We start from the raw sequence: 15,023 nt of genomic DNA, 5'->3' as shown, positions 1-15,023 counted from the left end.
CGTAATAGCAGCAGTAGGGAAAAAGCAGCGTTATGAAGCTTTTTCACTCATAACGTAAAACTTGTAATATAGCTGTACGTTAATTACATTTATAACTCTACATTCCAGTGAGGAGGATTCTTTTCACTTCCCAGAGCTGTGGACAGACAGCATCGCCTTGGACCCGGATGGCATGCATGAAGTGGTGGAGTCTTCTATGGCCATTGGTGTTCCTGTCGTTAGGAATCAAGAAGGCCAGGTGGGTGATTTTCTCGGGGCAGAATCATTGGGGCATTATTATACTGCTTGTGCACCTGGTACGGTGAGGAATGTAGCAACTGGTGGCCCAAGGAGGTTTGGGGTGGGCCAGTCCAGGGCAGGGGTTCATCAGGCCAGAGGCAGGGAAAAAAGGGGTAGGGCACAAGAGTCAGGGGCTTTGCAGGGCAAGCGAACTAGGGTTGCCCAGCAGGGGTCGCAAAAGGTTGGGCTTGTTACATAGCCTACTAGTATGACATCGGTCTCTATGTTTCAGGTGCAACAAGGGTTGCTGAGTCCACGGCTGGAGCTGCAGGGCTCCATCCAGAGGGGTGTTCAGTCAGCGCCACGTTTTGAGTAGATTGGAGGGGTGGCGCAGTAAAGTGCATCACAGGCTGTGGTGCCATTTTTATTGAAGGGACAGTGACCAGGGAGCCAGTTATTCAGCCAAGCATTGCTTATGCGGCAGAGGTGGCAGGTAAGTAAGGGGCTGGGTTATTGCAGAAAGTTAGTGATAGTAGTGTGCATGGGGTGGACAGAGTGTCTTCCAATTTTCAAGCAGGTCTTAGGGACTTGGTGGCACAACTGGAGTCATCAGTGGCCTCAGAGGTATTCCTCCAGCTGGTAGAGCATGGGTTTCTCCCTCCCAATTTATTGCTTTCAGGTGGAGCAACATCTGTTACTAAGCAGACACAATGTGGGCCTGAGCCTGCGATGGTGTTGGGAGGGAATACTCCCCTCGTGCAAACGGCTTTAGGGTCTGCTGTTTCAGTGACTGCTGGGGGAGTTTCAGAGATTAGGGTTGCTGATACAGCCATGTCACGATCTTGTTTATGCTCTACAGAATAAAATGAAAAAAGAAGAAAAGTTCCAATACCCTCTTGAAAGAAACTTTGTGCTAGTAACACTTAGGTAAAAACAAAAAAATACTTTATTGATTGGTAATCCATAGTAAAACGGCAGGACTCCAAAGGTTAAAAAAACAGATTGGACATCAGAGGGAGGAGCTTAGGGGCAGAATAGCGTGTGTTCGGTAAGGAGGATTGGAGAGGACGCTGAGAAGGCAAGTTGCAGCAGCTCTCTGGTGACACGCAAGATGACTACGCAAACAGTGAGTGTTACTTGATACTACATCTGGATACAGGCATCGGCTGCTTAACGGTTGTGTGTACACTATAAAAAGGATCTAGTACGAGGTACACTGGTAAATGCTGCCTGGTCAGCACGGTGTTTATACTGTGAACATTGATTTTATCCCTGATATTTAGGTGGATTCTACACACATACCGTACTGTGGGATACCTCACAACTGTTTTGTACAGCAATTCGTTATACAGCTTTGAATAGTGGACTGTTTAATTGTCAATCACATGATATAGGGTTTTTGGGCAGGTACATATACCCCACTCGCTTTCAACTATAATTGTGAATCTGGAGTAAACCACAACTGTATATACATATCTGCTGTTTGTACAAACTACAGCCCACAGACATGCTATATGTTGCTTAGTTAACAGCCCCATAGCTCCTCTATCGCATATATTATACACTACTCTATTTTTTGTGCAGTTATCTGGTAAACACTTTTCTCATTTTTTCTTGTGCATTCCCTGAACCAGAGTATACATAGAGAGTGTGGACATTGGATTATATATATCTACCCATTTTTCAGCTCACCTAATCATCGTGTGTAGTAACTAGGTTCTGTACCATGGAAAATATGGCTATTTGTGACTCTTTTTACTCATTAAAGGACACAGATGATGATGATTTTGACTCATTAGAATTGGCTGATGTTTTTCAACAAGATGTACCTAATACCAAACTGGGAGACCTTTTCTGGAACATGGAACATTTAAAGATCAAAGATTAGAAACTAAGATGGGACAAATGGATCCTTTCAAAATACCTCAATTTGAAAATGGTCCCCAGGGGTTTACGTAAAAATACATTTCCTACCTATGATATTAAGGACACTGCTTTTATAGAGAAATGGAATCAGGCACTCACTGAGTGTTCCCTTAAGTTAATTGCTTTATTAAGTATATAAGGATATGCTATTAGGAGAGATCAAGAATAGAATCACTCAATTACAAACTGAGATGAACAAATATAAGCAATATGAGATCTATCCCCAGTATGATGATATTCTTAAAGAAACCATGGCCAAAAGGATTATACTAAGGGTACAGTATACATCTGGCATAAACACCAGAGAAGTAAATCCTGGTCCAATCAGTTGAATGGGAGTATGAATGACCAAAGCTCTGCCCAAAAAGGCAATAATAGCAAACAGGGACACTGGAGAAAAAAGTCACAGATAGAAGTAAAACCTAAGAAGGTAGTATTCTCTGACTCTGAACCGGATTTGACAGATGAGGACCGGTTTGCCTCTGGCTTTGATACCGATGGCTGCTCCAGTTCAGATCCAGAGGAGACAGGTCCCTTGTCAACTGCAATTGATGTAGCAGGGGGTAATGTGGTAGTTCCACCAATCAAAAGCATTCTTAAGGATCAAAAAAATCCAGGGGCTATACCTAAGAGGGGTAGACGTAGAGGATGGGGCAGGTCACACTAACACAAGGGATAATTTTCAGGGTGAAGCCAATGCTGATTCAGATACCCAGGTTTTTCACTGGGCCCCCAGGCAACCAAGGGGAGGGCTGGGAGAGGGTCAGTACAGGCACCCCCAATAGCGGACAACACACACAGATACCCGGTGAGGGTCAACAGGAGCATACAGAGGCAGAAATATCAATGATAGACAACTCAGTGATTAATTTGTCTTCATATAGACTGACTGATTCTGAGGGAAAAATATTGAAACATGGCCTTGGCTTTGTTCCCTCACGGGACTTTGACTTGTTCCAAACTATTTTGGACGTTAATAGACTAGTGAGGGATCTAACCCTAAGAAAATATTTCACGGGTAATGATATTACAGAAAATGTGATGCAGGTAGAACCTATTGCCAACTATGATGATCTCGCATTTACAGACATTTGTGCATTAAGTAATTTGGAGGCTCTCTCCCATGGCAGTATTGATCAAATTCACATAGATAAAATATCTTGCAGGATGAAATCAAGATCTAATTTTTATCCTATCCAGGCCAGGGGCAAAGGTTTAGAGGTCTTTCACAATAGAGTGGTTGAAGATTTAACCGCATTATCTAAACAAAAAGGTACTAGTCATTCTAACCTAACGAGGAAGGAAAGAAAAGCTATAAATAGCTTACAGAACAACGATTCCATCGTTATTAGACAATCAGACAAGGGAGGAAGCGTGGTTGTTTTGGATAAGAGTACGTACACATGTGAGGCTTTAAGACAGTTGAATGACCCCAAAGCTTACACATCACTAAGGAGAGATCCCACTATGCAGTATCAGTCTATGCTCAAGGACCTTTTGTATGATGGTTTGGAGATGGGCATCATTGACAGAAAGTCATTTGATTGTCTGTTAGTTGATAATCCAGTGATGCCCATCTTCCACCATCTCCCAAAGGTCCACAAAAGCCTCTCAGAGATTAAGGGAAGACCTATAGTGGCAGGTATAGGCTCATTGTTGGAGCCCCTTTCCAAGTGGGTAGATCAATTTCTGCAGCCCCTGGTGCATAATTTGCCCAGCTACTTGAGGGACACCACACATACACTGTCCAAACTTGAGAAGATTACATGGAAGCAGGAATATAGTTGGATGGCTATTGATGTAGTCTCCCTATACTCCTCAATACCCCATGAATTTGGCATTGAAGCCATTAAATTCTTTCTGGACAGATATACGGGTTCCTCGCATGAGCATAAAGACTATGTTCTAAGGGTCATTGATTTTCTACTTAAGCACAACTTCTTTAAATTTTCAGATGTGTGCTATCTCCAGAGATGTGGAACCGCGATGGGGGCCAAATTTGCCCCTCCTATGCGAACCGTTTTATGGGCTGGTGGGAGCGGTTCCACGTCTATGGAGATGGCAACATCTTCTCAGCTAAACTGGTCAGGTACATGAGATTTATTGATGGCCTGCTAATTATTGGGTCTTCAGGGTTAACAGAAGCACAAGATTTTGTTAACTATTTGAACACCAATCAGGTAATTTTACAGTTGAATGGAACAAGACCACCATTCATTACCTTGATGTGACCCTTACCTCAGATTACACAACTGGTAGGATTACTTCGTCCCTGTATAGAAAACCTATATCTGGAAATTCCCTACTACATGCCCAGAGTAATCACCCTGGGCATGTCTTTAAGGGAATTGTTAAGGCACAGTTTTTACGGGCTAAACAAAACTGTACCCTTGAAAAGGACTTTAAAAGTGAAAGCAAGTTGCTAACAGAGCGATTACTGGCCAGGGACTACCCCAGGAGGGTGATCAATAGAGCTAAAAAGGAAGTACAATTGATGGAGAGGAATCAATTGTTGGTCCCCAAGAATGAAAGACAAAATAGTGTGCCAGGTCGTCAGGAGAACAAACAAAAGCCGCTATTCATCACGTCCTATTCAAATCAGTATTATCAGGTCTGCAATATCATTAGGAGGAATCTTCCCATTTTGAGGGATGACCAAAAATTACGTAATTCCATAAGCGATGGATGCCAGTTTATTTATAAACGGAATATGACACTAGGGAATATTCTATCGCCCAGTTTACTAAAAACGAACAAAGCCCAGAACTCATGGTTACACTTCAAAGGGACCTTTAAGTGTGGCAAAAGAACATGCAAATCGTGTGAGCATGTACACATTTCTACTACCTTTGTCTCGGCCACCTCCTCTGAGGTGTTTGAGACCAGGGGATGTGTGAAGTGTTCGAATAAATTTGTTGTCTACCTTGTGGAGTGTACCCTGTGCTGTCGGCAATATGTGGGTAGAACCACAAGGGAAGTAGGCTTTCGTATCAAAGAACATCTTGCACATATTAGTCATGATAGAGCAGTATCAGCACTCTCCAGGCATTTTCTTGATGTTCACAGTGGTAATGTTGGATCCTTCAGGTGGCAGGCTATCGAACAGATAATGAGACCCCCTCGTGGTGGAGATGCATTCCAGATATTATCTAGGCAAAAATATACTGGATTCATAAACTTGGTAGCCTGCTACCTGTGGGGTTCAACTCAGAATTCGATACAATTAACTACTGGCACCGTTAACTCTATGTTAACTCTATGTTTGGATAAGTGAGTTTTATTTTTATTTATTTTTACACCGCATTACATTACATTATATTCTGTGTTGAGGCATTTAGTCCTATTTGTACACATATATTCCAGGTATATGTGCAATGATATAAACGTAATGTTTGTCATTATGTTTGCAGCATACTGGGGTATGTGTAGTTCTAATGTTGCACCTAGTTTTATGTAATTGTGTTGCTGTAGAGAGCACCAGTTAATCACTCCAGAGCAGTAGATTATCTACATGGTTTATTTAATCTGGTGTTGTTGCTCTCTTTATATCACACTCTGTATATATATAAATCTCACAATTGTTTCTTTAAAGCAATGAATTATTGTCATGATGTTCTGCCAGGTTCAATGTAATTATGCTGCTGCTGAGAGCACTAGTTAATCACTCCAGAGTAGTAGATTTTTCTACATGGTTTATTTAACCTGGGGCTGTTGCTCTCTTTATATCGCACTTTTGCATTTATAACTCTCATATTTGTTTCTTTAAATCAATGAATTATTGCAATTCCTTGTATGTATGTATATATACTTATTTTTTATTTTAGGATTGCTTTAACCTTTTTATGATGTTAGTTATACAAAGCTGATACGTTTTTGTCTCTATACATATCTAAAATCATGCATGTAGCATACTTGAGTATGCATATACTCAAGTATAGTCAATTCTAATGGTATTCATAGGTTGCTCATACATAATTGGAAGTACTGATTATATTGTTTTGTTTTATATAACATATAATATTAGCAATATATTACTTTTGTATTGTTCCTATAGTTATGAGATTTAACATACCTCTTAGATGTATATCATCTTTTCTACACCTGATTCACATATATTTGCGTGGTTCTACTGTATGGTTCTATTACTGCATATATATCTGATGTATTATCAAATGGTGTTGAGATAAGTTCAATATGTTCCTTTTTTGATAAGTAATTAAAGGGTTAAGAAAGGGTGTAGTCTAGTTCCTACAATGAGAGGTGCTTGATTGTTTTAAATAGTGTGCACATGTTGCATTATTTTAGTTTATGACTACGGTCTGAGGACCGAAACCGGTCAAACTTTGTATCACCCATTTTAACCTTTGGAGTCCTGCCGTTTTACTATGGATTACCAATCAATAAAGTATTTTTTTGTTTTTACCTAAGTGTTACTAGCACAAATTTTCTTTCAAGAGGGTATCGGAACTTTTATTCTATTTTCATTTTATCCTGTGGAGTACTGGGACTCCATTACAATGCACTGTGTTCCGGTATACCCCAAGGGAGCTGACAAGGGAGTTTCCACAGATTGGACGTCAGAGGGAGGAGTTTAGGGGCCGAATAGCGTGTGTTCTGTAAGGAGGATTGGAGAGGACGCTGAGAAGGCAAGTTGCAGCAGCTCTCTGGTGACACACAAGACGACTACGCAAACAGTGAGTGTTACTTGATACTACAGCTGGATACAGGCATCCTTTTCCGGATCTACGTGTTTCTCCTTTGGGTGTGGTACCCAAGTGAGATCCGGGGAAATTTAGGTTAATCCATCATTTATTTTACCCAAAAGGGTAAAATATGTTTCTATTCAAATATGTAGTTCATCTATATACATTTAAATTTTGACTGGAATGTCCCTTTAACTGCCATTTAGTATAACTATGCGATAATAACTGGGTGTAATTTGAATATGTGAACATAGTTGTGCTCAATTCACTGAACTTGATAAATGCTTTTGTAGATTATTTCATAATGACATCAGATACTCAACTATGCAGGTAGTCCATCATAGACACAGGTTAAATGTGTTTTCATGCAGACTCTATGTGCAAATTATCTACACTGCATAATTATTTCATGCACAAATATAAGCTGTACATGTGTGTGTAGGTCTATCATGCACATGTGATATGTAAAAAAAATAAAAAAAATTTTAATAGCCTAGGAAAAAGAGATATTCATTTCACTGTTTCTAGTGTAAACATTTTTTTTCCACATTGTAAATTTGGATTATGCACCTGGTGTATTTTTCTTTCATGTAATTGGCAAGAGTCCATGAGCTAGTGACGTATGGGATATACAATCCTACCAGGAGGGGCAAAGTTTCCCAAACCTCAAAATGCCTATAAATACACCCCTCACCACACCCACAATTCAGTTTTACAAACTTTGCCTCCTATGGAGGTGGTGAAGTAAGTTTGTGCTAGATTTCTACGTTGATATGCGCTTCTCAGCATTTTTTGAAGCCCGGCTCCTCTCAGAGTGCAGTGAATGGATGTGAAGGGAGTATTACCTATTGAATGCAATGGTCATCCTAACGGGGATCTATTTCATAGGTTCTCTGTTATTGGTCGTAGAGATTCATCTCCTACCTCCCTACCTCCCTTTTCAGATCGACGATATACTCTTATATACCATTACCTCTACTGATTCTCGTTTCAGTACTGGTTTGGCTATCTGCTATATGTGGATGGGTGTCTTTTGGTAAGTATGTTTCATTTACTTAAGACACTCTCAGCTATGGTTTGGCACTTTATATATAAAGTTATAAATATATGTTTGTACTTATATTTGCCATGATTCAGGTTTATCAGTATATTTCCTTTTTGCAGACTGTCAGTTTCATATCTGGGAAATGCATTTTTTTTGGAAAAATTTTTTTTTTTTTTTTTTCTTACCTGGGGTTTTCAGATTGACTTTTTTCTAAGTGCGGGCTGTATTAGGCTCGCGAGAGCGCAAAATGCTATAATTTATTGCGTCATTCTTGGCGCAAGACTTTTTTGGCGCGAAAATTACGTCTGTTGACGTAATTCGTCATTTCCGGCGTCTTAGTTGGCACTGAGTGTTTCACGAGGTTGCATCATCTATGTGTTTAGTTCCGGACGTTTTTGGCGCCAAAAAACATTTTTTCTGTTTGTTGTGCATCATACTTGGCGCCAAATATTTTCATTATTTAAAACCCCATTCCTTTTGCCTCTGGTCTTTTTTTCAATGTCAGAGGCCTATGCTTTTGCATTTTTTCCCATTCCTGAAACGGTCTTATAAGGAAATTGATCATTTTGCTTTATATGTTATTTTTTCTCTTACATATTACAAGATGTCTCAATCTGATCCTGTCTCAGAATCTGCTACTGGAATTCTGCTGCTTGATGTCGGTTCTACCAAAGCTAAGTGCATTTGTTGTAAACTTGTGGTAACTGTTCCTCCAGCTGTGGTTTGTAATAGTTGTCATGATAAGCCGATAATGTTTCCATCAGTAGTAGTTCATTACCTGTTGCTGGTCCATCAACATCTAATGTTCAGGATATTCCTGTAAATTTAAGAGAATTTGTTTCTGATTCCATTCAGAAGGTTTTGTCTGCCATTCCGCCTTCTAATAAATGTAAGAGGTCTTTTAAAACTTCTCATAGAGATGATGAAATTTCAAATGACCGACAACATACTGATTTATCTATCTCTGATGAGGATCTGTCTGATTCAGAGGATCCTGCTTCAGATAATGACACTGACAAATCCTATTATTTATTTAAAATGGAGTATATTCGTTCTTTATTAAAGGAAGTGTTGATTGCATTAGATATGGAAACTAGTCTTCTTGATACTAAAACTAGTAAACGTTTAAATTCGGTTTATAAACTTCATGTAGTTATTCCAGAGGTTTTTCCAGTTCCTGATGCTATTTCAGATATGATTTCTAAGGAATGGAATAGACTGGGCACTTCTTTTACTCCTTCTTCAAGGTTTAACAAATTGTATCCTTTGCCTACTGATAGATTAGAGTTTTGGGAAAAGATCCCCAAGGTTGATGGGGCCATCTCTACTCTTGCCAAGCGTACTACTATTCCTACGGAAGATAGTACTTCTTTTAAAGATCCTTTAGATAGGAAGCTTGAATCTTTTCTAAGGAAAGCTTATTTATGTTCAGGTCATCTTCTTAGGCCTGCTATTTCTTTGGCTGATGTTGCAGCTGCTTCAACTTTTTGGTGGGAAACGTTAGCACAACAAGTATCAGATAATAATGTGTATAGCATTGTTAAATTAATTCAGCATGCTAATAATTTCATTTGTGATGCCATTTTTGATATCATCAGAATTGATGTTAGATATATGTCTTTAGCTATTTTAGCTAGAAGAGCTTTATGGCTTAAATCTTGGAATGCTGATATGACTTCTAAATCGACTTTGCTATCTCTTTCTTTCCAAGGTAATAAATTATTTGGTTCTCAGTTGGATTCTATAATTTCAACTGTCATTGGGGGGAAGGGAGCTTTTTTGCCTCAGGATAAAAAATCTAAGGGTAAATTTAAAGCTTCTAACCATTTTCATTCCTTTCGACAAAATAAGGAACAGAAACCTAATCCTTCCCCTAAGGAATCTGTTTCCAATTGGAAGCCTTCCTCAATCTGGAATAAATCCAAGCCATTTAAGAGATCTAAACCAGCCCCCAAGTCCGCATGAAGGTGTGGCCCTCATTCCAGCTCAGCTGGTAGGGGGCAGATTAAAATTTTTCAAAGATGTTTGGATGAATTCAGTCCAAAATCATTGGATTCAGAACATTGTCTCTCAGGGGTACAGAATAGGTTTCAGAGTAAGACCGCCTGTGAGAAGTTTCTTTCTCTCACGCATTCCAGTGAACCCAGTGAAAGCACAGCCTTTCCTGAAGTGTATTTCAGACCTGGAGTTATCTGGGGTAATCATGCCGGTTCCTTTTCAGGAACAGGGTCTGGTTTTTTATTCAAATCTGTTCATTGTCCCAAAGAAAGAAAATTCATTCAGACCAGTTCTGGATCTTAAAGTCTTGAATCGTTTTGTAAGAGTACCAACATTCAAAATGGTGACTATAAGGACTATTCTGCCTTTTGTTCAGCAAGGGCATTATATGTCCACAATAGACTTACAGGATGCATATCTTCATATTCCGATTCATCCAGATCACTATCAGTTCCTGAGATTCTCTTTTCTAGACAAGCATTACCAATTTGTTGCTCTTCCTTTTGGCCTAGCGACAGCTCCAAGGATCTTTTCAAAGGTTCTCGGTGCCCTACTCTCTGTAATCAGAGAGCGGGTTATTGCGGTGTTTCCTTATTTGGACGATATTTTGGTACTTGCTCAGTCTTTATGTTCTGCAGAATCTCACACGAATCAACTAGTGTTGTTTCTTCAAGAACATGGTTTGAGGATCAATTTACCAAAAAGTTCCTTGATTCCTCAAACAAGGGTAACCTTTTTAGGTTTCCAGATAGATTCAGTATCCATGACTTTGTCTCTAACAGACAAGAGACGTTTGAAGTTGGTTGCAGCCTGTCGGAACCTTCAGTCTCAGTCATTCCCTTCAGTAGCTATGTGCATGAAGGTTTTAGGTCTCATGACTGCAGCATTGGACGCGATCCCCTTTGCTCGTTTTCACATGAGACCTCTTCAACTTTGTATGCTGAACCAGTGGTGCAGGGATTATACAAGGATATCACAATTAATATCCTTAATTCCCAATGTTCGACTATCTCTGACTTGGTGGTTAGATCACCATCGTATGCTTCAAGGGGCCTCTTTTGTTCGTCCAACCTGGACCGTGATCACAACAGATGCAAGTCTTTCAGTTTGGGGAGCTGTCTGGGGATCTCTGACAGCACAAGGGGTTTGGAAATCTCAAGAGGCGATATTACCAATCAATATTTTGGAGCTCTGTGCGATTCTCAGAGCCCTTCAGTTTTGGCCCTTATTAAAGAGAGAGCCGTTTATTTGTTTTCAGACAGACAATGTCACAACTGTGGCGTATGTCAATCATCAGGGTGGGACTCGCCGTTCTCAGGCTAGGAAAGAAGTATCCTGGATACTTGTTTGGGCAGAATCCAGCTCCTATCTAATTTCTGCGGTTCATATCCCAGGTATAGACAATTGGGAAGCGGATTATCTCAGTCGTCAAACTTTACATCCGGGAGAGTGGTCTCTTCACCCAGATGTGTTTGTTTCAAATTATTCAGATGTGGGGGCTTCCAGAAATTGATCTGATGGCATCTCATCTAAACAAGAAACTTCCCAGGTACCTGTCCAGGTCTAGGGATCCTCAGGTGGAAGCAGTGGATGCATTGACACTTCCTTGGAGTTATCAACCTGCCTATATTTTTCCGCCTCTAGTTCTCCTTCCAAGAGTGATTTCCAAGATCATCATGGAGCAATCGTTTGTGCTGCTGGTGGCTCCAGCATGGGCTCACAGGTTTTGGTATGCGGATCTTGTTCGGATGTCCAGTTGCCAACCTTGGCCACTTCCATTAAGACCAGACCTTCTATCTCAAGGTCCGTTTTTCCATCAGGATCTCAAATCATTAAATTTGAAGGTATGGAAATTGAACGCTTAGTGCTTAGTCATAGAAGTTTCTCTGACTCAGTGATTAATACTATGTTGCTCATAAATCTGTTTCTAGAAAGATTTATTATCGAGTTTGGAAGACTTACATTTCATGGTGTTCTTCTCATAAATTCTCTTGGCATTCTTTTAGAATTCCTAGAATTTTACAGTTTCTTCAGGATGGTTTGGATAAAGGTTTGTCTGCAAGTTCTTTGAAAGGACAAATCTCTGCTCTTTCTGTTTTATTTTACAGAGAAATTGCTAAACTCCCTGATATTCATTGTTTTATACAGGCTTTAGTTCGTATTAAGCCTGTCATTAAATCAATCTCTCCTCCTTGGAGTCTTAATTTGGTTTTGAAGGCTTTACAGGCTCCTCCGTTTGACATTAAATTGCTTTCTTGGAAAGTGTTGTTCATTTTGGCCATCTCTTCTGCTAGAAGTGTTTCTGAATTATCTGCTCTTTCTTGTGAGTCTCCTTTTCTTATTTTTCATCAGGATAAGGCAGTTTTGCGGACTTCATTTAATTTCTTATCTAAAGTTGTGAATTCCAACAACATTAGTAGAGAAATTGTTGTCCCTTCTTTGTGTCCTCATCCTAAGAATTCTTTAGAAATATCTTTACATTCTTTGGATGTGGTGAGAACTTTGAAATATTATGTTGAAGCTACTAAAGTTTTCAGGAAGACTTCTAGTCTATTTGTTATCTTTTCTGGTTGTAGGAAAGGTCAGAAGGCTTCTGCCATTTCTTTGGCTTTGTGGTTAAAGCTTTTGATTCATCACGCTTATTTGGAGTCGGGTGAATCCCCGCCTCAGAGGATTACAGCTCATTCTACTAGGTCAGTTTCCACTTCCTGGGCTTTTAAGAATGAAACTTCAGTTGATTAGATTTGCAAAGCAGCAACTTGGTCTTCTTTGCATACATTTACTAAATTCTACCATTTTGATGTTTTTTCTTCTTCAGAAGCAGTTTTTGGTAGAAAAGTTCTTCAGGCAGCTGTTTCAGTTTGATTCTTCTGCTTATATTTTCAGTTTTTTTCTTTTCCTCTATAAGATTAAAACTTATAATTTGAGTTGTGGATTATTTTTTTTCAGCGGAATTGGCTGTCTTTATTTTTTTATCCCTCCCTCTCTAGTGACTCTTGCGTGGAGTTCCACATCTTGGGTATTGATATCCCATATGTCACTAGCTCATGGACTCTTGCCAATTACATGAAAGAAAACATAATTTATGTAAGAATTTACCTGATAAATTCATTTCTTTCATATTGGCAAGAGTCCATGAGGCCCACCCTTTTTATGGTGGTTATGATTTTTTTGTATAAAGCACAATTATTCCAATTTCTTTGTTATGCTTTTTTTGCTCCTTTCTTTATCACCCCACTTTTTGGCTATTCGTTAAACTGAATTGTGGGTGTGGTGAGGGGTGTATTTATAGGCATTTTGAGGTTTGGGAAACTTTGCCCCTCCTGGTAGGAATGTATATCCCATACGTCACTAGCTCATGGACTCTTGCCAATATGAAAGAAATGAATTTATCAGGTAAATTCTTACATAAATTATGTTTTTTCCACATTGTAAATTTGGATTATGATTCAGGTGTGTGCCCTTAATTATAAATGGTAATGAAGAATGCCTCATATAACTATTGAATCACTACAATTCTTATTTATTTTGCAATAAAAAAATATATAATTAGCAAAAGTGGGGAAAGTTTAATGTACTTACCTAGATATATGCCAGATCTGGTTACAACTGACCTTGTGCCAACATCTGATGCAAACTCTTTTGTAGTACCTTTTTTTACTGGAACAAGGAGTGTCTAACAATATTGAATGCAATGGTAACTTAATTAGAAAATATTTCCTCATAGCCACAGGAAGCATACATCAGAGTTACAATAGCTGCACTTCTTATAAGATTGATTAGACCTTGATAACATAGTGATATCTAAACTTCAAGAATTTAGCACCATCATGGACCTCTTCCTAATACTGTTAATATGCAGCATTATTCAAGGTCAGTATCTTTAACAGTTTCGACATCAATGTAATTATATATATATATATATATATATATATATATATATTTATATCTATCAGTAATGAAATACTGATTTGCAAATGAGCTATGTAAATGTTATAAAAGTATTTGAAACGGTCACTTTATTAACGCTTTGCAAAACTACTTAAGATTATTATTGTTGAATCTCCCTGAACTGTGGTCAGTCAGAACTATATAAGTTTATACTGCTCTAAAAAAGAACTACTTCATAGTTTGTATGAAGCTTAGAAGAGGCAAGTATACTTTTTACAGACACAAGAGGGGATTAACGTTCCTTTAATTTCTTTCTTTCTTTCTTTCTTTCCTTCTTTCTTTCCTTCTTTCCTAAATACCAATGTTTAAAGGGATATGAAACCTAAAAAAATTTGTTTTGTGATTCAGACATAATAATTCAGAACATTTTTAAACAACTTTCTAAAAAAATCATCAAATTTACTAAAGACAAAATGGCCATACTATCTTAAAACCATACGTAGTGAAACCTATCAGAATAGTATGTTTTACTGGGAATCCTTTATTGCTTAAAAATTCCAGAAACACTGAATTATATCAGAATGTGTATTAGAAATAAATTGGATTTCAATCAGATAATAATGCAAACAAATTATTGCTGAATTGATAGTAAAGTCATGTATGTTTCATTGCTTATTCAGAGTCATGACTATCATATATAATTGACTTGCGCAAAGAAAAACATTGATACCAAAATTTAGTTTTTTGTTTTTTTCAAATGTTTATTGTTTGACCTTATTATAATACATTTGTATTTGTATAGTTCAAAAAATGTAAAGATCAAAACTTATGAATATGCATATATGGATTTATTCTTGTTAACATGCTGTTGGATTATATTATAAACCCTGTACATGTATTAACTGGTCAATAAAAAACAAATAAATAAATAAAAAATGGCCTAAACCTGGAAGTCCCGATGAGTGACGACTGGCGAGTACCTCCCATAGAAAGTCGTACATCTCTATGGAATTCAGAATCTCAAAGTGGAAGCAAATTTGACAGGGAGAAACGTGCACTGATAACATTTATTTTGAAGCACATATGACTGAAATAATTCTTTAATTACCTTGCATTTGTTTATAGTTTTGCACACATATCTTTTTCTACGAGTGGAATATGTGCATTGCATAGTTTGAGACAAACTAACCAGCTTTCGTTTGTTGAGATAAAACAGTAATATTTTAAATAAAATCAATTTT

The 15,023-nt window shown here is 38.3% G+C and overlaps 1 protein-coding gene across 1 annotated transcript in view; it reads left to right on the top strand.

Moving 5' to 3' along the window:
- Positions 1-2,991: 2,991 nt before the first annotated feature.
- The window catches only part of LOC128636363 (uncharacterized), a 168,405-nt gene continuing 156,373 nt past the window's right edge, over positions 2,992-15,023 (top strand). Inside the window, exons 1-3 of the mRNA XM_053689390.1 lie at positions 2,992-4,120; positions 4,326-5,415; positions 5,509-5,564. Coding sequence (XP_053545365.1) covers positions 2,992-4,120; positions 4,326-5,415; positions 5,509-5,564 — 2,275 coding nt within the window. The remainder of the gene's footprint in view (positions 4,121-4,325; positions 5,416-5,508; positions 5,565-15,023) is intronic.

The sequence above is a fragment of the Bombina bombina genome, chromosome 7, assembly GCF_027579735.1.
Source record: "Bombina bombina isolate aBomBom1 chromosome 7, aBomBom1.pri, whole genome shotgun sequence".
NCBI lineage: Eukaryota > Metazoa > Chordata > Amphibia > Anura > Bombinatoridae > Bombina > Bombina bombina.
This window is presented reverse-complemented; position numbering and strand designations above follow the sequence as displayed.